Genomic DNA, 25983 nt, shown 5'->3' with positions numbered 1-25983 from the left:
CATGGAGGCCAGGCAAGGGGAGGGGTCGGGACTAGGAAAGAGTAGTGAACGAAAGTGGAGGAGGTGGCTGGTCACGGGAGGAACCTAGAGCCTGTCTCTCTTCACCTAGTACTTTGAGGTTCCGGACTTATCAAGCACTGACTGGACTCTATCATATTCCATGCCCTAGGCATGGCACTGAAAAGAATGGACGCAGCGAGCATAGACTACTCTTTGGGAAAATTTGGCCGAGAGAGTCGTGAGAGGGGTTTTCTCGGGTTTTTGGTTTGTTGTAAAGATGTAAGAAGCTGAGAGGAAAAGAGCCGAAGGAGAGGGAAAGGCTAATGGTTCAAGGTCCCTGGGGAGGCGGGATGCCCTTGCAGACGAATGCAGAAGGAATTTAGGATAAGGGATTAACTGTAGATTGCAGGCAAATCACTGTTTTCTACTAAAATTTTAGGAAACAAGAACATGCATACAGATAGATGTGAAGGAGGGAAGAGATATCAGGGAGATCGCTTGACGACATCAGTTTTATGGTTGAAGCCGGTAGACAAGGGGACCAAAGAGAGGGAAGAAAATTTGGGAGAAGAATCTGAAGTTATAAGGTCTGGTTTCAAGTATGTCCTTGTGTGTGGATGGGTCACTTTTTTTCTAGCGGAGTTCATCCACCTGACTGCAGAAACAGAGAATATGGATTGTAGCATTTACCCAGGGCTTGGGATTTATTACTAAAAAGAAATTGAGAGTACTGTAAGAATACAGCTCCGATGCAGAATGAATGGGTAGAGGCTGATATACGAATCATAAAACTGCAGGTATATTGAAGACCAGTGCAGCGTGAACACGGTTGTGATAGCCCTGTGTCAGGGTGGCAAACTGAAGTTCATACTTAATAGCACTAGGAGATGATAAAGTCCAGGACAGAGCCATGGAATACAGTAGCTGAAGTGGAAGTGAGAAGCTAGAAAAATTAGATATTTGAATTTAGAGGTGCTAAAATCTTTAGTGAATGTGGGGGTGACTAATAGCAAAAGGCGAAAGAGTAATATAAGTGAATAGTATGAAACCTTTCAAAACATTTTTTTACTCAAAGGAGAATCAAAAGAATGCTGATACTCATTCCTAGAAGCATCAACAGTTAATGACTGCAGGGAACGTTGTGGCCTTGGAAGAGCTGAGAGTAAGAGATGATAGGTTGGAGGAAAGATCTGAGCCCAGGATGAGGGTGTCAGAATAGAAAAGGGGGAGGACTTGAGTTTGAGGTTTTAGGTACTGCCAAGGTTAAGCACTAGTGGGTAGGGAGGTGGAGTGGAGAAGGAATTTGGAGTTTAGATCATGGAAACATAGTCATGGTGTTCACACTTTGTTGATCAGGGAGGAATTCTGGCTGAGGGATACCTGGGAGATGGATATTGAAATGTGTAAGAATAAGAGGGTGCTCAGGGAAACAATGTTCCAGTTGTGGCAAGAGACTAAAGGTACTAAGGAAGTATGGGCAAGGAGTGCTTAGAGGAGCTGCATTGAGAAAGCAGCACTTAGACTAAGGAGTGCAAGGGAGTACTTGTCGGGCTCAGTGGAGGTGCCATAGCTCAATGCCTCGCTGTCAATCAAGAATGGTATATAGGTGAGTTAAATGGTGAGCCCTTGCGGCCATCAGGGTAACCAGGCAAGACAGACTCCTCTGACCACAAGGAGCCTCATCTGTTTATCTTGAGTGCCCTACAGGTATTTTCTGGGTAATGTAAAAGTGGTCAGGAAGTACTGTCACAGCTGATGGCTGGCTTTGCATCATATGACTTATGTTGCTAGCATCTGGTATGCAGCAGGTGCTCAAAATGTTTGATGAGCTGTTGCCACTGTGAGCTATACCAGGAAATCAGAACTGGGTTCAGGTTTGCCTCTGCAACTGATTTGTTGTGTTGATCATAGGGGCAAGCTCTATGCTGCCATCTCAGATTATCCATAAATTTCAAAAGGGAGTTGGAAGGTTGGGGGTATAGCTCAGCCGATAGAGCGCATGCTGAGCATGCACAAGGTACTTGGTTCAATTCCCAGGACCTCCATTTGAAAAGAAAATAAAAATAAAAATAAAAATAGAGAAACCAAAAGGGAGTTGGACTAGAATCCGTGGTTCTTAATGATTTGGTCATGACCTCCTTTGAGAATCTGATGAAAACCAGGGACCCTCTCCCTCAGCAGCACACATGCAGGAATAAACAAATCTGTGCCCTTTCAGTTTGCTTGGAGTAGATTCCCAGTCAAATGTGAACTCACCTTAAAGAATTTAACTAACTCGAGGGCTTCACTACCTCATCACAACCTACCCTTAAGAAGCCCTCTAGGAGAGGTGAAAGCACTCTTCTTAGCAATGTCCGTTAATATAATCCTATCTCTGGAGCCTTGTCTTCTGAGTAGGCTCGTAACTGGCTGGAAACTCCTGAGCTAGAGGACTTGATACATCTTGTAAAATAAAGCAACTGTAGTCCTCAGTGAATTTCAACACCCAACAGGCTTGGATGGAAGCTACAACTTTGGATATGACCTGAAATACTAACATTCTGGAAAATCTGAGCACTAGAACATGGTTCGTTTTAGACCTAGTTCATGTTTTCTTAGTCTGATTTAGAGGAACTTTATGTGGAGTCATCTTGGATAGGGAGCATGAAGTGTAGGCAGGGCTAAATGCTGCCTGGCTTAAGGACGTAGCGGAACAGACTCTTTCTGGGGAGACAGTGCCATATCATGGTAGAAGGAGACAGGGAGGGAATGGGCTCATTTACCAGCCTCAACACACTCTCTCTGTGTGACCTTGGAAAAAATGTTCCTGAGGTCAAGAGGTAATGGCACCCAGTATGAAAGGAAGGTTGTGAAACTGAACCCTGGCCATGAAACTTCCTTGCTGTACCATCTCAACAAATTAAGCCTGTTTCTGCATGAGACACTATTACTTTGAGGATCCTTGTAAGAACTGGAGTAGATCCTTTATGAAACACATCTAGCATAAGCCTGCCACAAAGTGGAGACTCAAGGAAATAGGAACTTGATTTCTGGTGCTCGTTAGGAATAAAGATGTCATTGTGAACACACAAGCACTATTATACTTGTTCCCAAACAGACTGCTGGGAGAAGAAAACTAAGTATGCTGCCTATGACTTTCTGTGCAGCTCCTAAGTCTAAGACGTATCTGGCTGCCTTTTGTGAAAGCCTTTTCCTTCTCCTTCAGTTTTTTTCCACCTATGTGAATAGGAATCAAAGTCTTTCATTGTTTCACTGCAGCTCAGTGGGGTGTGTAGACCCAATGAGACAAGAAGCCTAGTCCTTAGTGGCCAGGTTACAGCATCTGAAACTGAGCAACCAAAAATGCCTTATCCTGGAAATACTTGGCTTTGCAAACTGAATCCTGTTGGAATTTGCAGTCCTCCAGAAAATAAAAGATTTTAATCTGGTGAGGTGTTTCCAACTCTATCTTTATGAGAGGGAGGAAGAAAGTCAACTGGTCCTTCCTCAAAGCCTAAGGTCAGTCAGAAGATGTTCACTTTCATTGGAAATGGCATGCAAATAAAAGTTTTTTGCCCTATATCTTAAGTAGATGATTACGCTTCAAATTGGTATTTAAAGTTTAGGGACATCATCTAGACCCTTTTATAATGGTTTCATTTCAAATATATTTATCAGGAAAATTAAAGTCTGAAAATGAGTCCCCATATCCCCCAAACTGCTCTCAAGGAGGATTTTCTTCTTGTGATTAAGAGGTCTGGCTCCATGTTCTTGGAGTCTGCAAGGAAAAGGACTTAAAACCACTGGCAACTTATATGGAGACAGACAGGCTTTCAACACCTAACATGTAAATCCATATAAACTACATGAAAGGATGCAGGGTGAAAAGCTGGATACTGACACCCTGAATCTTGTTGGGGTTTGCAGTCCTCCAATAAATAAAAAATTTTAATTTGAAAAAATTAAGGGAAAAAAATTTAAAGGAAAAAAGTACTCAGTCTAGTCTTATTTACACTAATTTACTAAGTGATACTGGGCAGCTATTTGGGCCAAATTTGCCCATCTGTTTTAGACGAGGGACGCTGGTGATTGAGATGGAGTCTGAGTTCTTCACCTTTTAGCTTATCTTCATGGTAGAGCCAGTCTACACCAAAGACAAAATCCCCAATAATGCTCTAACATGTGCTCGTTTTATTTAAAGTTCTAAATCAGCATGCACGGAAACTCTTAAGAATGGTGGTTGGCCCCACACTGGAATTTTTAAGACCATTAGATCAGGTTGGAAGTCAAGTGAACTTCCCACCCTCTGATTCCCTCTTTAAATTTTAAAAATTCTTTACCAAGTTTCCCCTGTGGGCCCTATGGTATCATGCGCTGTTTATACAGAAAGAATTCCACAACTTGCTTTTGAGACCTGCATCCTAAAACCAAAATAGCTCATGATACAGCCTCTAAGTCATCATTTATTGATTTATAGAGCACCCATCACATGATCGAGGTGCTTTACAATACAGTAAACATCACAACAGAACTCACATAGTTAAATACAATCAACAAATTACAGAACTAAAAAAGAAAAAAAAAAAAAGGAAAGAAAAAAACTGGAATGAAGCAACATTATGTCAAATTTCAAAGATGCTGAGAAGTAGCAGTACAAAAAAGGTAATTCCACCAACTGGAGGAGACCAGACGGGCAAAGATACACAGGCACCACAACCCAAAATGGGCAGATTTGCAGAGAGTGAATGAGCATATAAAATAAAATTTCACAACCAAGAATGAAGACTGTTAAAGATACTATGACACCCAAGTGATCACAGAACTAGTGGAATAACCTCACAAAGGTATTACCTTGTTATGACAAGGAAACCAACCTCATCTGGATTTTCAACTCACAGAGGCCAGAAAGTCACTGAGGATCATCCATCCCATTATGAGCAGATTGAAATCAATAAGCCTTTACAAGAATCTGAAATAAATTTAGGAAACAGGCAACAGTTCTACAGTTCATAAGACTATGTAGGTGTTGTTGATAGTTGGCACAAGGTCAGGGAGAAAAATTCTTTTCCTAAAGTAGAGAGGACTCACCTCATGCTGATGATGAGGCATGGCTGGGACAAAAGCCACCTGTTATCGGTGTCACCTGAGTGTGGTTTAACATCAAATGTAAAGGCATCAGGATTCACACTGTCAGATGAACACTGGGAAAGGCACAGATGACACTTCTGACAGAGGAAAAGAAGCCAAAACGTCTCTCGAGGCCTGTGTTTCCACATGTAGCAGGGTCGGGGCACCAGGTGGAAAGGAGGGTGAAGAGAAGGGCACTCCTTCTTGGCCCCTTTTCTGCTCTCCTAGATCTAGCCCTAAAAAACACATGGTTATACCAAAGTAACTGCATTTAAGTGGCACTTGAAGTTCAAGAATAGTTGTCCCTGAGTTACTAGGTCATTTGCTCCTCCCTAAAGAGTTAAATCCCATGTTTTAACTCAACAGATTGCTAACAGGAGAGCAATAGGAGAGCAAACTTCAGACTCCATCTTGCCACAAACCACCACCATGTGAACAATTTCTGATTTAAGAGTAAAAGGGATCACCTTCAAAGTCCCAAGTAGGTATGCAGTACTGGCACTTTGGGTCAACAATTCTTACAGAGTCTTTGAAAATATAAAGTCATAAGCGAAGTTCTTGAAGAAAATTGGGCTGCAATGAATCAAACAATTTCACATTCGGTCATTACACATTTATGGGTTTTATAATGCTTCAGAGTGAAGAACAGACTGAAATTTAGAAAAACCACTCCTTACTGTGACTATATCCTCAATTATTTTACTTCTACTTAAAAAAGGACATGCAAAGTTCGTAAAGAACTGTGTAAAGGACTGGCTACTTGCAGGAATCCTTTCACTCTTCTGCCAAAGCATCTCTCCAAACCCCACAAAGCGGAGATGCACCAATTCTCACTGATTGTCACAATTAAACACCATGTTCTATCTGGTACCGTCTCAAGTTCTGTCCCTAATATTCCAAAGACTACTTCCCAGTCCCAACCTCACACCAAACACAGAGGAATCTGGGCCTGCCTTTAACACTGCACCTGCTCATTTTACCATTTCCTGAAATTATTTTTAAAAACTTATGATATGAAATATACTATGCTCAAACATTAATAAAATTCAAGTGCACTATGTCATTGACAGAATCTATGTCAAACAGCAAAGCATTTACACACCTGTAATGCTTTGAGATTCATTTGAGAATCTATATAGAGCCCAATACATATACTGCTATGGCCATGTGATTTTCAAGTATTGTTTGTTTGCATAAGGAATCAACCTGAGATTTTTCTAAACTGCACTTCTCTAGCACTCAGTATTATAACCTTCATTCAATACAATAAAAGCCAACGACTTGACAATTATTGGAAAAAAATTATATTTTGGAAGAACTCACTACATAAGGTGACAGAATTCCAAAATCAAATTACATGAAAATATACATCGCAATTTCTTTGTACAATAAGTGAGAAAAATCTGCAGTATAGAAGAATAGAGGCAAAGAAATATAGGGCTAAGGAGAAGGGTGTGAGGGCAAACAGCACTTTTTAATAGCAAACCCCGAAGTTAAGTAAAAAGCCTGTAGCTGTGCATGCTTTATTCATCCAACCTTCACATTAAGTAACTGAATGGCAAAAATAAAACCAAATCAGAATTTTGTACTGTTTGGGGTAAATTTGAGTAATTTGAAATCCAAATTGATTTCAGAACCAACTCCTCTTAGTTCTTAGGGATAACGACTGAATTCAAGAGCTCTCAACAACAAAAAAAAAGGTTATTGCTACATCCAATCCAAGAGACGGGTGCAAGCATAATACAAAAGGGACAAAGCACCTAGTGATGACCATTCCTCTGAAGTCATCATGAAAACTCAAGTAGTTGCTTATTGACTATTTCAGTATTTGAACTAAATGATTTGAAAACTTTCTGGCAGAGATAAAAGCAAAGGGGAGCGTGTCAAAACAAAGAAGATACAAAAGTTTAGTAAGTGAAAAGAGTTTAATGAAGCCTCAATGGTTTAAAGGAAATTAAATGGAAACTTTTAATCCTAATTGCTTTTCATCTGACATGCTTTAAGGAGTCTTTTAAAACTGATAAGAAACAATGAATAGGGAAAGAAAACCTGCTAAAATCTTTTAGAATTTACACGATTCTTACTCTACTACAAGAAAGCATTATTTGGTACAAGGTGTATTTGTGGATGTACATGAACAGTATATATATTATCCGGATCACGTTGTGCTATGTACAGGTCTTTACAATTCTTCCTGAAGGTTAAAACAGTTCATTAGAATTCAAAATGCGTAATCATCTGTAAGTTGGCACTTGTTAGGCTCTTGTCAGCATTGATACTGGCATGTTTTATTGCAGCCCAGTTCCAGCCAGTGTTTGCCAACTTGTTACAACAGAAGTCCAGCAACAGGTGGGTAGAGTGCAGGAAAAACAGTGCCATGTTTCTCAGTTGGAGACCTACAAGAAAGCAAACAGCATTATATAATGAATCTATAAATTAAAAAAATTGATTAGCAATTTTTACCCGTATTCTATTTCTTGGGAAACAAATTCTTCATTTTGCATTAAGCTCACTTTTGTGCTTGTCCAATATGGTAGCCACATACGACCATTTCATTTTAAATTTAAGTTACAGTTATTTAGTAAAATTTTAAATTTAGTTCCTCAGTCACACTACTCACATTTCAAGCGCTCAATATGGCTTGTGACTGCCATATTGGACTGTGAATATTTCCATCAGCGAAGAAAGTCCTATTATACAGCCTTAATTTAGATTTTCAATATTCCAAATGTCTTTTCTACTTATGTTACATGTACAGTCAAAAACCAAGTGCTTCGGAAATTTACAAATATTCAAGGATAGGCAGATAAGCAATTTAAGATTACCATACTTCTCAACTTGATGAATTTTATCCAATTCTCTTGGTTCAGTCCAAACCTATTTCCTTCATGAAGCCTCCCACAACTGACCTTCTCTCCTAATTAGTCTCCTGTTGTTTTGTATCTGCTGGTCTCATGTCTTCAGTAAGCCCAGAAGTCAAGAATCACATCTAAATAAAAACAACTACCACCTTATCAGGTGCTTACTATGTGCCAAGCAGCATACAAAGTGGTTTACAAACTTATCATGTGAAATGCTCACAACCACCATATGAAGGAGTTTCCCCCATTTTTACAGAGAAAAGTGAGACAAGGTCACAGAACGAATTAATAAGCAGCAGAGTTTCCTAGAAAAACACTAGTTTCAAGTTTAAAGGGGAAAAAAAAGTCTCATTAAATGACTGGACCTTTCAGAGCTTTTATTATATTAATGTGTCCTTTGAATATGCAAGAGTTGCAGAGAGGAGAATACCAATTACCATTACATCAGATCAAACACTCCAGATACTCAGAAAGCTGTATCATCTGCCAAGCACTATGCTGGCCACAAAAAGTTCAAATAGGAGATGACTGGGAATCCAAGGGATGTCATTTTAAACTCCTAACACAGAAGCCAAATGTACTTGGAGCTATGGTAAATATTTAACTCACACCAGACATGTTAAAAGTTCAGTGTGCAAAACAACTAAAATTAAAAATAAAAATTAAGGAAGGAAGGGAGGGATGGAGGGAAAGAGAGAGAGAGAAAGAGAGAGAGGAAGAGAGGAAGGAAGAGAGGAAGGAAGAGGTAGGAAGGAAGGAAGGAAGAAAGAAAGAGAAAGAAAGGGAGAAAGAAGGAAAGAAAAAAAGTTTGGTGTGTCTTCTAAAGCCCTGAATGAATTTATCAATCTTACAATCACCCAAATTCAACTATACCAAAGCTCTGTTGTGGGTAGGAAGACAGCTATGGGCTTATCTGTGGCCAAACATGTACCTGTTTCCCTTATGGAGACTACATCCCTAAGACGGCTCCTGAAAAGTAGAATGACTGCTAAATTTCTCTCCAAAGGGCTTGTACTAATCAATGTAAATGGCCCCCAACAAAGAACTGAATCCATCAAGTATGAATATACCACCTTCACCAGCCTCAGGTTCTATTGTTTGCACACAGATATACATATGTGCACACTTTTTATTAGAAAATATAAACACACAGACTGATGATACTCAAGAGACATCGTTATAAATAGGACTGTAACTTTCAGGTTACGTTACTCGAATATTTTTCCAAAGACCACATCCCCAAATTAACTCCTGGCCAATTAACCTCTCAAGAGCTGAAACAGAACCGCGTATAGAGTCTGGGCATTCAGTAATCATTCCCCTACTAAATGAACAAGAAATTTCAGGGCCACAAAAGAACCATTTAAGAACTAAACTGTTTCCATGTGAGGTTTTAAAGAAAAATGCTCCAAAGAGGACTGACTACTGAAAGTCATTACCTACCTAAAATCAGGCAAATTGAGCCTTTTAATGGTGAACTATTAGCATTAGCTTCTTCAGCAGAAACAGAAAAAAATCTATTTCCCTCCCTTTGAATAAAATGTATTCTAAACAAGAGAAAAGGCCTCAGTACAGAAAAAGCAAGTTTGGGGGAGGAGGGAATAGCTCAGTGGTAGAGTACGTGCCTGGCATGCATGAGGTCCAGGGTTCAATCCCTAGTACCACCATTAAAAATCAATCAATCGATAAACTGATTACCTCCCCCACCAAAAAAATAAATAAATAAAAATTAAAAAAAAAAAGAAAAAGCAAGTTTGTTGTTTTCTCTAGAAAGATAAGTGTGAACCTGAATTACCTGCATAACACTCCAAGTAAATGGTGCTGACCTAAAACAGTCCCTGACATTTTGTAAGCATATCCCATTTCCAGCTTAAAATAAATCTTCTGTTGTGTAATGGTATTAAAAATCACACTTTTTATATGAATTGAAATTATATCAATTATGTCTTTATGAAATAATTTAAGTATCTGTTTTTTGTCTCAAATCTACTCTTAATTATTCTTGATTTCTAACCTACAAATCGAGATGGTTTGCCTCTAAAGATATTAAGTGTCTTATTCCATTATTTCTAAAACTAGAATTAAACTGTTAATTTTCTATGTGGCTACACAACTTAATCTTTTTAAAAGGCCTAAAAAATTACAAAGCAGACAAATATGCTTTCAAATAAAAACCACTTTTTGATGTTAAAGATAATGAAAGTAATTACTCACTCAAAGAGTGTTCCAATAATTCCAATAATCTCAACCATTCTTTTTGCTGTTGTTGTTTTTGGTTTTGAATTTTTAGTTGGGGGGATTAGGTTTTTACTTATTTATTTATCTTTAATGGAGGTGCTGGGGACTGAATCCAGGACTTTGTGCATGCTAGGTACACACTCTATCGCTAAGCTACAGCCTCCCTCACGTCACCCATTCTTAAGTGAAAGTAGTCCATGAGTTAAATAGCTTAGTATCAAGGAAGTTTTCCCCACAGATGATTCCAAAAGTTCCAATTCATCCTACACTGCCACCAAGTACACTAGTAAACTACTCTCCCCCTATTACCAGTCCATCAGCCTTCCTCCCCAAACTGAACAATTATTCTTTTCCTTATGTCACACACTGGTGGGCACCCCCACCCACACCCCGTCTCTCCTAGCTCTCCTTGTGACCAACAACTTTTTGGTTTTGATACAGCCATATTTGTCAATTTTTCCCTTTTATGAGTGTTATCTGTACCTAATAAATTCTCTACCTTGATATTCTCCTGTATTTGTTCTAACAGTTTTGTTTATCATGTTTGTCTTACGTTTTAAACCTTAGGAGAGAGCTTAGCCTCCTCCCTACCTCAGTCAATAAGGTCACCAGAGATCACCCATTATCAGTGGGAGTGAGATGGGTGGGTCCTTGAAGCTGAGTAGAGTCTTCACTTCTCTTCATTATCTTATTGTAACGCAGGAGATTAGAAAGGCTCAACATTTCAGGAGCCTTAATTTTAAGGATATGTGGGTGAGATGTGGAGGCTAATCCTTGAATGATTTGAATACGACACCCCATCAAGGATGTGGTCCTCCTGTGATAGTCACGTTTTCCAAATGTGGCCTCAAATAAGCAATGGAGAAAATACGGCTGCTCTGGAGTAACAGAAGCCACACACATGGAGCCATATGTACTTCCATTTGTGACAAATGACATGCACAAACACACACAACCAGGTAAGGCAGGAAGTCTTCTATCTTCCTGTGCTGGGTTACACAATGCCTAGTATCCTGGGTCAGATTGCCTAGGAAATGGATTCTGAGACACATTCGTACAAGGTTTACTAGCAAGTGCTTCCAAAAACAAGAGTGAGGGAAACAGGACTAAGCAGAAGATGATGAAAGGCTTCAGTCAATCTCAAACTGGAATGGCCTTTCAGAGAATTCCCAAATTAAGAAACAAGTTCAAGCCTTTATACCAACCCATCCCTTCCCCAAGTCACCAGTCAACAGATGCAGGTGGCCTCCAGGGAAGGGGATTAACTTGGGAAAGTTACCTCTTTTAGCTAAGCTTTCCCAGAAAGCAACTTAGCTGAGTTATCAGCAGGCAACATTCCCAACAGGCTGGAGTATGACTGTTTCCTTCTGGGCAGGAGACAGTAACATCCACTACACATATAGTTTATCTGTTATCATCATCTTACTTGTTCCCTCTGATGAAGCCAACCACCATGTTGCGCGCTGACCTACAGAGAGGCCCTGTGTGACAAAAAAACTGAGTGGGGACTCGGTCAACAGCGTGTGAGGAACAGAAACCTGCCAACAACAACTTGTGTGAACGTGGAAGCAGATCTACCCGCCAACTGAGCCTTGAGATAACTGCAGTGCCAGCCAACACCTTGACTGCAGCATTATGAGGAACCCAGAGCCAGAAGATTCAACTGACTCATACCCGGTTCCCTGGCCTATGAAAACTATGAGATAATAAATGTTTTAAGCCACTGAATTTTAGGTAATTTGTAATACATCAATGGAGAATTAATACAACCCCTCTAAGCCTTGATACAGAACAAAAAGACATAGTCCTTTTGTCTAAGGGTATATAGATTGTGGCCATTTTGCTGATGTAACAAGAGGGGTACCACAAGTTCACAAGAGGAGTACGACAAATTCACAAATGACTAAAAGTTAAGACTCTTAAGTGCTACAGTGCTTTAGAAAGGGAAACATTTGTTTGGGGATGAAGAGCAATTGCTTCCTGAAAAAAGGGAAATTTGAAATGGAACTCATCTTAACAAGAGGCAAAGTAGAAGACACATTCTAGACCCTGGGAATGGGAAATGGGTTAAGTACCTGAGTTGAATGAATGGTGAAATGCATTTCAGGAAGAGGGTGACTATATGAGCAAAGTGGGGAAACTACTAGTAATTTCTAATGAACAGACAATAGGCAAGACTGGGTACTTAAACACTAGTTAAGGAAGTCTGCTTTAATTACTTATTAATCAATGTTTCCCAAAGAATATTTCTCTTTGGCCATTGGTAAGCCAAAGGATCCTCCTGGTGAGCTTCAGACTGAAAACGGAATACAAAATCCTTTACTCAGTTACTAATAAATCAACATGCAGTTTGAGGACTATTTTTCTTTTACACAAAAGCCTGAGCCTAATAGTAACACAATAAATTAGGAATAGTAAATAAAATTAATCATTTAAAATTAGAGTATGAATTTAACTTAAAATTCTGTCCTATCTAAACTCCATCTGCCACACCCTTTTGCAACAGTGCAAAGCCACTGCAATGCATAAATGAATACATATACATACGTAGTATCTGAAACTTTAAAGGATGCTTTGTTATTCATGTGAGTAGTGCTGACCTGTCAGTCAAGATTTCCAGTTACTGCTTCCTATACCTTTAATTGTTTAATTTTAGTTTAGTTTCATTATCAACAGTATATTACAGTGTTTTTCAATTAACTTATTCTATGCAATAAGGTATTCTGATTCAACATTATTTTTTGCATCCATCTTCTTTTTAAATGAACATTATTCTTGATAAGTACACTTTGAACACACGTATGTTATGTTCAATTATAAATTTAACGCTAATCCCACTAACAAAGGAGATAACGTATAATCCCTTACAAAATTGGTTTGTGTCACTTCATTAGTATTTACTTAATTAATCTGCAATATACTATCAAGGTAAATATAATAAAATTATTGGTTATTTCCTAAATTTATAAAGTACTGTTTATAAGGTAAAATCATACATAAGCTTAGGCTTCAGTGTTTGTTATTTCATTCTTCTTCAATTCTTTGTTGTGACCAAGCTCTCTTCTGACTGGAAAACAAGCCCTGAAGTGCTTGTTGTTCCTAAGATATTGTCATACCCATAAGAGAATCAATGCAATGAGCTGAGCTTTGTGAAGACTAACATAGCAGTTGTTTCCCAGACAAATATCTAGGCTGAAGTGCAGGTGGACACAAAAGATGTTCAATTCCAGCAGCAGCAGACTAAGGCAATAGTCTAGGAACAAGAACTTGACCTAAGGTGGTGGAAAGCCAGTCAAAGGAAAAGATGTGGACCACTGACTAGACCAGAGGGAGGTATCAGATGTAATGATAATGAAACCAGGACAGGAGTATTAGCAAAAATAAACAGGATGGTGAAAGGCAGAAATAATTTGAAGACTGTAAGGTTATTGTTATATCTGCTGGGGACAAAAAGAAGTAAGGTTAATTTTCAGCATTTCAGGTTATTATAACAAGATCTAAAAGTAGATATGAGGCTTTTCAGAAATTAGAGATATCAAACGTGAAAACAGAGTGAATGGTGGGTAGACTTTACTTCTGATTTGCACTTTTGCATTTGATACATTTAATCATAAAAATCACGACAGTGTGATACCAGTTCAAGGACAGACAAACCAACCAATGAAACAAAGAAAGGTCAGGAACAGATCAACACATACCTGTAGTATGTACCTGTAGAAATGTAGTTTTATACATCAGTGGTGAAAGGACGGACTTGTCAATGAATGATGCAGTCAATAGTTACATATGGGGGCAGAAATCAAAGCGTAAAGTTGAACTCCTACCTCACACCATACACCAACCAATTTCAGTGAATTCAATACATATGTGAAAGGCAAAACTGTAACATTTTTAGAAAACAATATCCAACAGTAGCTTTCTGATGCCAGGGAAGAAACTAAGACACAAAAAGTAAAATCCACACAGGAAAGAACTAGTAAATTCAGCTGCATTAAAATTAAGCACCTTCTTGCAGCCACTGTGGAAAACAGTATGGAGATTCCTCAAAAGACTAGGAATAGACTGTAGCTCACAGCAAAATAGAATGCAACAATGAATACATGTATGTTCACGTATAACTGAAAAATTGTGCCTACATTGGAAATTGACACAACATTGTAAATTGACTATAACTCAATAAAAAAAGTTTAAAAAATAAAAATAAAATAGAATAAAAATAAATAAATAAAACATATGGTTAAAAAAAAAAAGACTAGGAATAAGACTATACCATATGATCCAGTAATCCCACTCCTGGGCATATATCCAGAAGGAACCCTACTTCAAAAAGACACCTGCACCCCAATGTTCATAGCAGCACTATTTACAATAGCCAAGACACGGAAACAGCCTAAATGTCAATCAACAGATGACTGGATAAAGAAGATGTGGTATATTTATACAATGGAATACTATGCAGCCATAAAAATGACAACATAACATCATATGCAGCAACATGGATGTCCCTAGAGAATGTCATTCTAAGTGAAGTAAGCCAGAAAGAGAAAGAAAAATACCATGAGATTGTTCATATGTGGAATCTAAAAAAAAGAAAGAAAGAAAGAGAAAAAGAACATAAATACAAAACAGAAACAGACTCACAGACTTAGAATAAAAACTTACGGTTGCCAAGGGGGCGGTGGGTGGGAAGGGACAGACTTGTAGTTTGAAATTTGTAGATACTGACAGGCGTATGTAGAATAGATAAACAAGATTATACTATATAGCACAGGGAAATATATACAAGATCTTGTGGTAGCTCACAGCAAAAAAGAATGTGACAATGAATATATGCATGTTCATGTATAACTGAAAAATTGTGCTCTACACTGGAAATTGACACAACATTGTAAACTGACTATAACTCAATAAAAGAAATTAAAAAAATAAAAAATAAAATAAAATTAAGCACCTCTTTTCATCCAAAGACATCATAGAGAAAGTAAACTGACAAGGATAAAAATTAATAACCTAACTAAAAAACAGTAAAGACTGGAATAGGCATTTCACAGAAGAAATGTCAATGGTCAAACACATGATACCATATGCAATTGTGCTGGTAACTAGGGCAACACACATTAAGTCCATAAAGATGTATCATTTTACACCAGATTACAAAACTTTGCAAAAACCACAACAATAACTACAACTTTGCAGAAGTCTGATAATATCAAATGATGAAAAGGATATGGAGTAAATGGAATCCTTGTGCTTGCCAAGGAGTATAAACAGATGCAACACTTCAGAATACAATCGGCATTATCTAGTCAAAGTGACCTAACAATACCACCCCTAGGTATATACCCAAGAAAACTGTAGTGTATGTGCAGTAGGAAACAAGGATAGCCACATTCTCTGAAATAGCAAAACCAACGCAAAACAAACCAAAAAACCCACTCCAAATTAGGAAATAATGCAATGAGATTCAAGAGTAAATTTATCTAATAAAATTATCACGTAACAGTGGACAGACAAAATATAACTATACATAACAAAGAACAATTTCAAGAATATAATGTTGAGCAGTAAAACTCACAAAAGAAAACATGCATTATAATTCCACATAGATACAGTTCAAAAACACGCAATACATTGTTCAAGAATACAAACTTGATGAAATTATGAAGAAAAATAATGTTAAACACAGAATTGAGAATAGGAGAAAAGGATGGGAGAGAGAAAGGGAACAGAGGAGATGTAACAGGTAATAGTAAAGTTCTTTTTCTTAAAGTAGGTGACAGGTACAGAAATAAATCACGTATTCTAATTTTTTAGATGTCACATTTCATTAATAGGTTTTATCACCTCAACATTTAATTAAAACAAACAAACAAAAAACCCAGATAAATATCACACATTTGGTCAATTAATCTACACTGGCTCCCGCTCTAAGCCATATGGATGCCTTCTATCTTTGACTCTTTGATTAGACTTAAAAAGATAGACTTGTGACTATAGATAAAATATACAGTAAGTTTCTTCTGTATAGCACAAAGAACTATATTCAGTATCTTGTAGTAACCTATAGTGAAAAAGAATATGAAAAAGAATATATGTAAGTGTATGTAAGACTGAAACATTATACTGTACACCAGAAACTGACATAACATTGAAAAGTGACTATACTTTAATTTTAAAAAAAAATGTATGCAATAGGGAAAAAGAAAAGATAGACTTGTGGACAGATGGTATACAACAAAAGGGAAACTTTTCCTACTGGCTCTATAAGTAATGAACAAGGAGCTAAAGACCAATTAAAACAAGAAAAGTAGATGTGAATAGTCTTGCCAGTATATTATAAAATATGATCTTTCTTTTAAAAAAGTTAGGAAACAAAAATTTAAGTCATTCTTTACCATATATAACACAGTATGAGAAGATATAAGAAACTTTAGTGCCCAGCTTAGATGGTAGACCAAAAAGGTAAAACATAAGAAACATAACTGAAAAGAAACTTTTATTATGAGAAATTTTACCGTCAATGAAAAGAAATATTCCCCTACTATAGTAACAACCATCTTAAAACAGAATATCTAGTTTAAAACAACTGGATTTACTAAAAGAAAAAGCAAGGAGATTACACTGTTTTTGCTGAGAAACAGCAGATTATTAGATACTACTACTAAAAAATGAAGCTAATGAATACAAGTAATTCAAATACTCAAGTCACACAGTTTCTAAAAATGTTTATGACGTGTACAAAAAGGCAAAAGAATAGTACACTTTTTTAAAAACGAACTTACCCTGAAATAAGTGAAGTTACAGCTGTTGAATAAGTGTCACTCAAAAGCAGTCTCTTGGCTTTTTCTTACACAGCGGGCAACTTTCCTTTTGAATTCTCCATTTCTGTCTTCCCTCCATTCTTTCTGTAGGTACAAAATATCAAGTGATTTTATGAAAACTCCTCTTATAATCTCAAATACTTTATAATGTAATGCTTTGGCAATATGAACACTTAAAATGTTAAAAAGTTGATAAGGTAAAAAGTAGTCAAAACTTACTTTTACAAGGCACTGTGCTGGGATACAAGAGCAGAAATCCCCTATGCAAATTACCTCTTTAGGCAAAATTCTCTTTAAAAAAGGAAAAGGCCCTAAAGAGCATTAAGTTCTGTTTTACACTGAAAAGAAAGTGACAACTTACAAATAAAGGTATTCAGGCTGCGTGAAGGATCACCAAAGCTCCCTACTGGAAGCAATCAGAAAATAAAGTAGACATAAAAGGGCCTCCTATGTTAAAGTAGATGAGTGGAGTACATCATATTGAGATGATACTGACTACTGTTTCTAGTGGGGGCAGGAGGACACATGACAATGACAATATCACTATCACTGCCAGGCATGTGAAAATGGAACACAAAACAGCACCAGCACAGTTTCATGTGAGAACAGAGTTGATTTTACCTAGCATGAAAATAGCAGGAAATTCTCACAAAAATACCCAGTCTTTTTTCCCCATATCATCCATTTAGGGACATCAAAGACTACGGAAATCTTCAGTACTTGCCGTTGCAGAGAAAAAGATTTGAACAATTTTTGCCCTTAAAGCAAGGCGCCCCAGAGAGTCAATCATTATAATAAATTATTAGATAAACTATAATGCTGACATGTATAGAGATTCAGACATGTTTGATGAAATATTTATGGATAAAATATTAAGTCTATAAATACCTCATTATCACTTTTAAGAAATTTTAAGGAGAAAGGGGCAATTCCAGCAAAGAGGGAAGGTCAATCTCAAGGGGAAAGAAATCAACTAAGAAGGGTACTTAGCCCAGAGAACTAAGGCTGCAAGCAGGAAGCTATTACAATAATGAAAGTAAGAAGCAAAAGGACTTAAGTCCATGGCAGAGAGGGTGGAGAAGAGTTTAGAGTTTATATAGTATGACTGACATTCTTTGGGGACAGACAGGACTAGACAAGGATGACTCCTGGGTCAAAGACAGACTGGGAGATAATGGTTCCAAAGCAGGAACTAGAATAGAGTCACTATTTTTTGAATCCAACATGCCACAAATGATGACCAGATGGGTGGTGTTATCATCTGCGTTTTATACATGACAAACCTGTGAATTCAACAGAGCAAAAAGCACATATGTTTATCTCTTTGTTCTAAGATCTTACTAAAATGATCATATTGGAATTATATTTTTAAGGTATAAATCTTCACTATCAGAGAAAAATGGCAGTAAAGTCATCTAATAATGGGAAGAAATTTTTCTGAAAGACCACAAGCAGATGAAAGAATAACGAAACATGCAGCAGAGAAGAGAAAGCAGCAGCCTAGAGAAGCATCAGTGGAACCCCAGCAGAGGAGGGAAAGGACCAATTTAACAGAACCCTAAAGAAGTGAAAGTTTGGAAATGGCAGGTCTTCTTAGTAAGAAGTGGGCTGAGAAGAGATTGATAGGAAGTCTGTATAACTCAACAGTTTGGCCTTTTCCTCCTACCTACACCCAAAATCCTAATACCTTTCTAAAATAACAATAATAATGATGATATACAGATTTTACATAAATATAGTGAAAACCACCAGAATTAGAGCTAGTGTGGTATTGGTACTGAAAGTAATTACTTCTTTATTTTGGCACGTAAATGACACCTCTCTTTAATAGAGACTTGATATTAAGTTTTCCTAGGTATAACAATAGTTTTATAGTTTATATAGTAAGATAGTGTCCTTATTCTTAAAAGATGCAGGTACAAGTATTTAGGAGTAAAAGTTATGTCTTATTTTTGTACAGATTCAGGAGAAAAATAAATGAGTATAAACATATATCGATACAAATATACATATAAAGATATCATAGTTCTAATCAAGCTTAATTAATCAAGCTTAATTAAAGGGCAGGGGAGATGTATTCATGTGACCACCTTACCGCAGCATCAACATTAGCAGGTGAGTCTCCATTAGGGTCTGCCAGCATAGAAATGACACTAATCATGATGGTTTCCACGGTGTGAATAGGCAGCCAGCGTTCCTCTGGCTTTTCATAACCATATTTATCTTCCCCGGGCTCGTGAAGAATAGAAATGCATACATCACCATTTTTATCAACTGCAAAATTAAGAGAGTAAGATCCCCGTTTTAAATATTTAAAACAATTTGGTTACGCATAAAATAACTATTATAGGTATGGTCCTGATTCCCATGGTACCTTTATAAAATTCAATACCACTGTACCAATGAATATATACAGAAGTTAATTTCCAAAATGGAACCTGTTAACCTTTTAGGAAGATAACAGATTTTTTACCCAATAGGATCCACCTGACAAGCCCAAAAGGAATGTAAACTATCTTTTTCATTGTGCAAAATTTCAAGATACCTAACATGTAGATGGTGCCTCACATTTACATGTAATAAATACAATAAAACGAATAAATGGCATCTATTCAAACTGTTCTTCATTTGTAGAAAGTATACGGTCCAAACACCAGAAATAAGTTTCTATGCAGTAATTATTTCCTAGTTCCCCCACTAACTTACTGATTAAAACTGTTGATACTCAAAGGTTCAGTGACTTTCTTAAGAAAAAAATGAAAAGTAACATAATATACTCTTTAAATCATATGAAGGCAAAACTATATTTTCGGGGGAAGAAATGTACTCAGATCCACAAAAGAAACATGTCATAATTGCCAGTGAAAATTCATCAACATAAATGATATTCATGAGGCCCCTATTCTATTAAGCTATTTTAAAATCCAAGCCACAAATTAATTCTTGTTTAAAAAAAAAAAAGGGAGGGGGGTTGTCCATAATCTACTAACTCATTTACATTACACAAACACTCCCTCTATTAGTGAAGCTATCAAAATCGTAACACCCTTTTATGGTGAAATTTTCCCTATGCAAAAAACATACTTATTGAGAAAATGTTAGAAAAGTCAGAAAAACATAGTATTTTGGTAAAAAAAAAAAAAAATGTTTTAACCAAATTTCCAGATCCCATAAATAACCACTGACAATATTTATGTATGTTTCATTCCTAACTTCCTACCTAAAGCCCAGCAAAGTTGCAATAGGTATAATTTTAAAAGCTTATTTTTCATCTCATAACTTAAGCATTTCCCCTGTTGTTATAAACTCTGGGTAACCAGAATCAAAGTTTATATATATTTTGGCTCTACGACAAATGCTTCTTGAATGCATATTGTGTGCCAGGCACCCACTTGACACAGGGAGTTCAGCGATGAATGTGACATTTAAGACCCATGACTTCAATGTCTTGTACATGAGCTGTTCTATAATTAAGGTTCCTCTCACCCCCACTTCCTAGTAAAATCTATTAGCTAAAATGAAGTAACTAAACCAAGAGGAGAGAATAACAAAAACAAAACTTGTAACAGCACTATGAAGTTCAACATAAAATGCTTATATAATAAACAAGGTCCTACTATATAGCACAGGGAATTATACTGTAATAATATAATGAAAAAGAATAAGAAAAGTATCTTGTAATAATCTATAATGAAAAAGAATAAGAAAAAGTATATATATATATGTATAAATGAATCACTATGCTGTATTCCAGAAACCAACACAACATTGTAAATCAACTATATTTCAATAAAAACTTAAATTAAAAAATGCTTATACAGTATTAAGATACTTCACTTATCACATAAGGATTTTTCCAAGTCATTTTCTTTGAGAATATGACATTAAATGTTTATGTAGAATTTTATCAGAGAATCGACTTAAGATCCATTTTCCATTTTTACAAATTGTTATCATAATATAGCACTGTTAAAATTTTAACCTTGTGTCATTTCACTTTATCATACAGTTTAATTTTTTAGAATGAGGTTTTTAGGCTTAATACCTATTACCAAATTACACTTAAAAAGGCAAGATAATTCTGAGTGAAGAGGCAATGAAACAAAAATTTTTTTCTTTATTGTAATTTTTAAATTTCACAAGTGAAATATAGTTTAATCAGCTTTTCTAAATGTTTTTAGGAGCAAAATTTTTCCATGTATAGAAACTATATGTATTTCCTCTTTTGTGAAATGTCTCTTCTTACCCTTTTCTCATTTATGTACTCAGTGTGTTTATTCTTTTTCTTGCCAAATTGCTTCTTAACTTTCCCTGTTTAATTTTTGCGTGTTATTTCTTCCTTTCACTTTAATACCCGAACAATGTTCTTTATAGCTGGCCTTAATATCTGATAAAAGATCCGTTCAAATATCCCTTTTTGCAGGGGGGAGGGTATAGCTCAAGTAGTAGAGCGCATGCTTAGCATACACAAGGTCCTGGGTTCAATCCCCAATACTTCCTCTAAAAATAAATAAAATAAGTAAACCTAACTATCTCCCCTTTTAAAAAAAAAAGAATCCCATATTGCATGTAATTGTCTATTTTCTCTTTTTACTCTCCTCTTTTTAGTCTTCTAGTATTTATTATTTTTGAAGCTAGAAATATCTTGTCCCTAACATTCAGCATGTAATTAATATTCACTATTTTTTTAAAGTCACTTGAAACTTTATTCCATTTAGAGTTTTAATTCACTTAGCTCTTTGGTATGAAGAGGATTTCTAAATCAATGTCCCCATAAATAGCTAGCCAACAGTCTTGGCATCAATGACTGCAAAGAAAACACATCTCTTCTTCCATCTTGAAGCCAGCCTACCTGAACCATGTATACTCTTCAGGCTCCCTCTTGAAGCTGTGCTCTAAAATGAGGAAAATCTGATCTACCCTCATCTTCTCTGTTTACTCACCATTTGGTACTCTCTTTTTTTTAAAATCTTACTGGTAACTGGCATCTGCCTCTAAACAGGATGCTATGGACTGTTCTCATAGAGTGATTGGGAGAACTTTTCTGGGTAATTTTCAGGCCAACCCTTCTGGCCAAAACAGCTGATACTGCTGAGCACACCTTCCTGGACACACTTTCCTCTCTTAGCTTCTGTGACACACTTCTTTTCCCTGGTTCTTGAGTCATTCTCAGTCATTTCCCCCTTTTCCTTTTCCCTGCTCTGACTTTTGATGGTATCCTAATCTCCAAAATTAGTCATCTTTTCCCTGGGTAAATTAACTCATTCACCATATCACAATGTTACCCATCATCTTTTCCCCCTCACTTTATTAAGATACAATTGACACGGAACACTGTGTAAGTTTAAAGTGTACATGATTATTTGTTATACATTACCTATCATCTTGATGCTGATAAACTGCAAGGCCCTACCTACGCTCACTGCTGAACCTTGGAGTAGTTTTATCTAATTATCAAGTGGCACCTCAAAAAAAAATAAGCCCAAAACTGAATGCATCTAAGTCACACAAAGCTAATCCTTACCATGTAATAATTTTTCTAACAGTTTTTTGAGATATAATTCATATACTTGAAGTACACAATTTAATGATTTCTAGTATGTTTACAGAGCTGTACAGCCATCACGACAATTAATTTTAGAATATATTCAACACCACATTAAGAAAAGCCATACCCATTAGCAATCACTCCCCACTTCCCTCCAACCTTCCCCGAGCCCTAGGCAACAACTAACCTACTTTCTATCTCTATAGATTTGCCTATTCTGGACATTCCACATAAATGGAATCATACGCCATGTGGTCTTTTTGTTCACTTAGCATTATGTTTTTAAAGCTCATTCATGTTGGAACTTGTATCACTACTTCCTTCTATCATATGAATATATTACATGTTGGGTTTTTTGCTAATTAACTGACAGACGTTTGGACTGTTTCTACTTTTTGGCAATTATAAATATTGCTGCTATGAATATTCATGTACAGGTATTTCGTGGACATATGTTTTCAATTTTCTTGGTTATATATCTAGAAGTGGAATTGCTAGGTTATAAGGCAACTACGTTTAACCTTTTTAGGAACCGCTAGACTGTTTTCCAAAGGGGCTGTACCATTGAACATTCCTGTCAGCAATGTAGGAGGGTCTAATTTCTCTGTGTCCTTGACAACACTGTTTATTATCTGTTTTTGATTATAGCTACCCTAGTGTGTGTAAGTAGTATCTCACTGTGGTTTTGTTTCTATAAATATTTTGTAAATGGTCCATTAATAAATTCTTACTTCTCCATTACCACCCACATCTCATAGTCAACAAGTGAGAATAACTAAATTTTCCTTCCTGCCACTATTCTTTTTTGTTGCTGCTGTTCTTTGGGGGGGAGGGGATAATTAGGTTTATTTATTCATTTATTTAAATGGAGGCAATGGTGATTGAACCCAGGACCTCATGCATGCTAATCACACAGTCTACCACTGAGCTGTACCCTACCCCTTCCTTCTTGCTTCTACTCTTAATTCAAGCTTTCATTGTCTCTTACCGGAACCATTGCTAAAGTCCTCTACCTCCTGGCTATTTAGTCTGGCTTCCCTTTCCAACCCTCTCCCCTTGAGTATAATCTCTCTAGATGAAGATATAGTCAAGATGAACCTACTGTACAGCCTTAAACTGAATGAGTCCCCACACCTCGAGGTACATATTCAAAATTCTGTTCAAGAATCACATCCTGTAAGAATCAGTTCCTGACTCCCTATTCTATCCTACCAAACACCTTTACAACATCTGTCATCTCTGTTTCACTGTTAATGTCCGTCTTTCCCTCACATCAACCATAATATCCTTATAGGAAGAGACCATAACTCATTCATCATCTTTTTATTTTCAGCACCTAGCAGAAACTCAAATGCTCATTTTCCCTCTCATTTCTACTGCAGAACAACTCTCACTCCTTTCTAAGTCTAGCTCTTTTAGCCATCCCTGCCCAATCACCTTCTCCGGATCCTTTCTTCACAAAGCATCTCTTCTCTCAAATCAAGTCTTAATTATTTCACTCTCTAATGCCTTCTCCCTTATGGCCTGCAAACCAAAGTCTCTTCAACCTTAAAAACCAAACAAAACAAAATACTCATTTCAGTTGTCCTCTTAAGCTACCCATGCCATTGCTACTATTCCTCTTAACAGAAGTCCCATGTATTGCTTCACATATATATTCTCATTTAACTCTCACAGACAAAATAAGGCTCAGAGAGGCTTTGCCTGCAGTTACATAGCTAATCTGAGGTGAAGCCAACATTCAGAAACTTTGTTACATTTTCCTTTGAAATATGTGCAAAACCACTGACTTACGACGCATCAAATAATTCAAGTGAAAACAGAAGAATTGCCAAAAGCCTAAGAAGAAAGGAAAGAAATGCCCGAGCAACAAGAGGCAGATGTGGTCGATTCATGCATCCATACATCATGCAGGACTACCGTTAATGCATTCCCCCAGAAAGAAATTATTTTTCTCCTTCTTACTGTAGAAAAAAATAACTGTCTTTGTCATCGCTGCTATCTTAGATGCAGTGAAGCATGGTGGCTCCCAATAGTTTCCATTCACCACTCTAGTCTCAAGACCCACGTATTTTACAAGCCATTGGGTTCTAATAAACATTCGATTTCCTTGTAGTAAAGCCTTAATTTATTCATGCATCCATTACTCTCTCACTGGTTTTTACTGAAACTAATATATACGGGTTTCTTTTCCTTGCCACCGAAAGTCTGGACTATGAAAAGTAGCATGCAGATAAGTGTAACAGTCTAAAAAGGCTCTGATTACAAAATACTAATAGTCAAAATACTTAGGTAAGAAATTCTTGTGAGCTCTATTATACAAAACAAGGCCAAAACTTTAGGGAGACTCTACAAACATAGTTTACCTAGGCTAACCTTTTGCTCACAAAGTGGATTTTAAATGGTAGTATATCTTTGGGTAAAAAAGTCAATGTCACCATTTTATGCACCTCAGTACTGGACACTTTTCAAAAGTTTCAACACACAGTACTTTATCTGATTTGACTCTTTCAATCACTTTATGAAGTAGGTAAGACATTCCTCTTTTACAGCTAAGAATACACATAAAAAGTTAAGAGTTGTCCATAGTCTAGGAGGTAAGATGAGAAAATACAAATTAAAAATCCAAGTTTAGTTAATTCTGTGCTCTTTGTAACAGCCAGTGAGTCACCTAATACCTTGGAAATTATCTCCTCAATTACAAGAGCTCTACTAACACTGAGTATCACCAACCTTGCCTCTAATCTGGAACACCATGAGTCTGAAAGAGCTGAAAACTAAATAAATAAGAAAATAAATAAATAAATAAATTTCCCATGTAATCTCTGTTACTCCTTCTCTTCTAAACAATCTAATACAAGCCCATGTACATAATGAACACAATGAACTTAGTACAAAAATTCCAAAACAATTTCATTGAGAACTACATCTTTCTGATTGACCTTGGAAACTTCAGTGACAGGCCATCATACTTGCAGAAGTAAAACTAGATAAACTTACCATTTGGGTGCCAGATTTCTGTAATGAATTTCATTTTAGGAGGCCGAAGGGGATAATCTTTTGGGAAAGTGAGATGAGCCTTAAAAACACCACCTTCACTGGAAAAAAAAAACAAAAACAAGTTCTTGCCTGTAAGTTCCTGCTCGTAAGACAATTATTAAAACAAACATAAAACAAGGGTGCTAGTGCTAACACTAAAAATGAAGTAAATAAATAATCTGGATTTCAAGCAGACTGTTTACTTACTCAAATACCCAGTTTAATAAACTATCATACCTACCACCTTATTAAACTCTCAACAAACTAGTAAAATGAAAGAAACTGTTAGCTTACAAAAGGCATCCAGATCAGATGACATTACTGCTCCACTGCTTAAACCTTTCTGTCACTTCCCAGTGTACTTAAAATT

General features: G+C 36.7%; 1 protein-coding gene across 1 annotated transcript in view; it reads right to left on the bottom strand.

The window, feature by feature from the left end:
• Positions 1-4422: 4422 nt before the first annotated feature.
• UBE2G1 (ubiquitin conjugating enzyme E2 G1) overlaps positions 4423-25983 on the bottom strand; it is an 83090-nt gene continuing 61529 nt past the window's right edge. The window contains 4 exon segments of the mRNA XM_074341893.1: positions 4423-7502; positions 16988-17110; positions 19122-19300; positions 25575-25672. Of these exon segments, the coding sequence (XP_074197994.1) occupies positions 17024-17110; positions 19122-19300; positions 25575-25672 (364 nt within the window). The 3' untranslated portion in view covers positions 4423-7502; positions 16988-17023.

This window comes from Camelus bactrianus, chromosome 16 (genome assembly GCF_048773025.1).
Source record: "Camelus bactrianus isolate YW-2024 breed Bactrian camel chromosome 16, ASM4877302v1, whole genome shotgun sequence".
Lineage (NCBI taxonomy): Eukaryota > Metazoa > Chordata > Mammalia > Artiodactyla > Camelidae > Camelus > Camelus bactrianus.
This window is presented reverse-complemented; position numbering and strand designations above follow the sequence as displayed.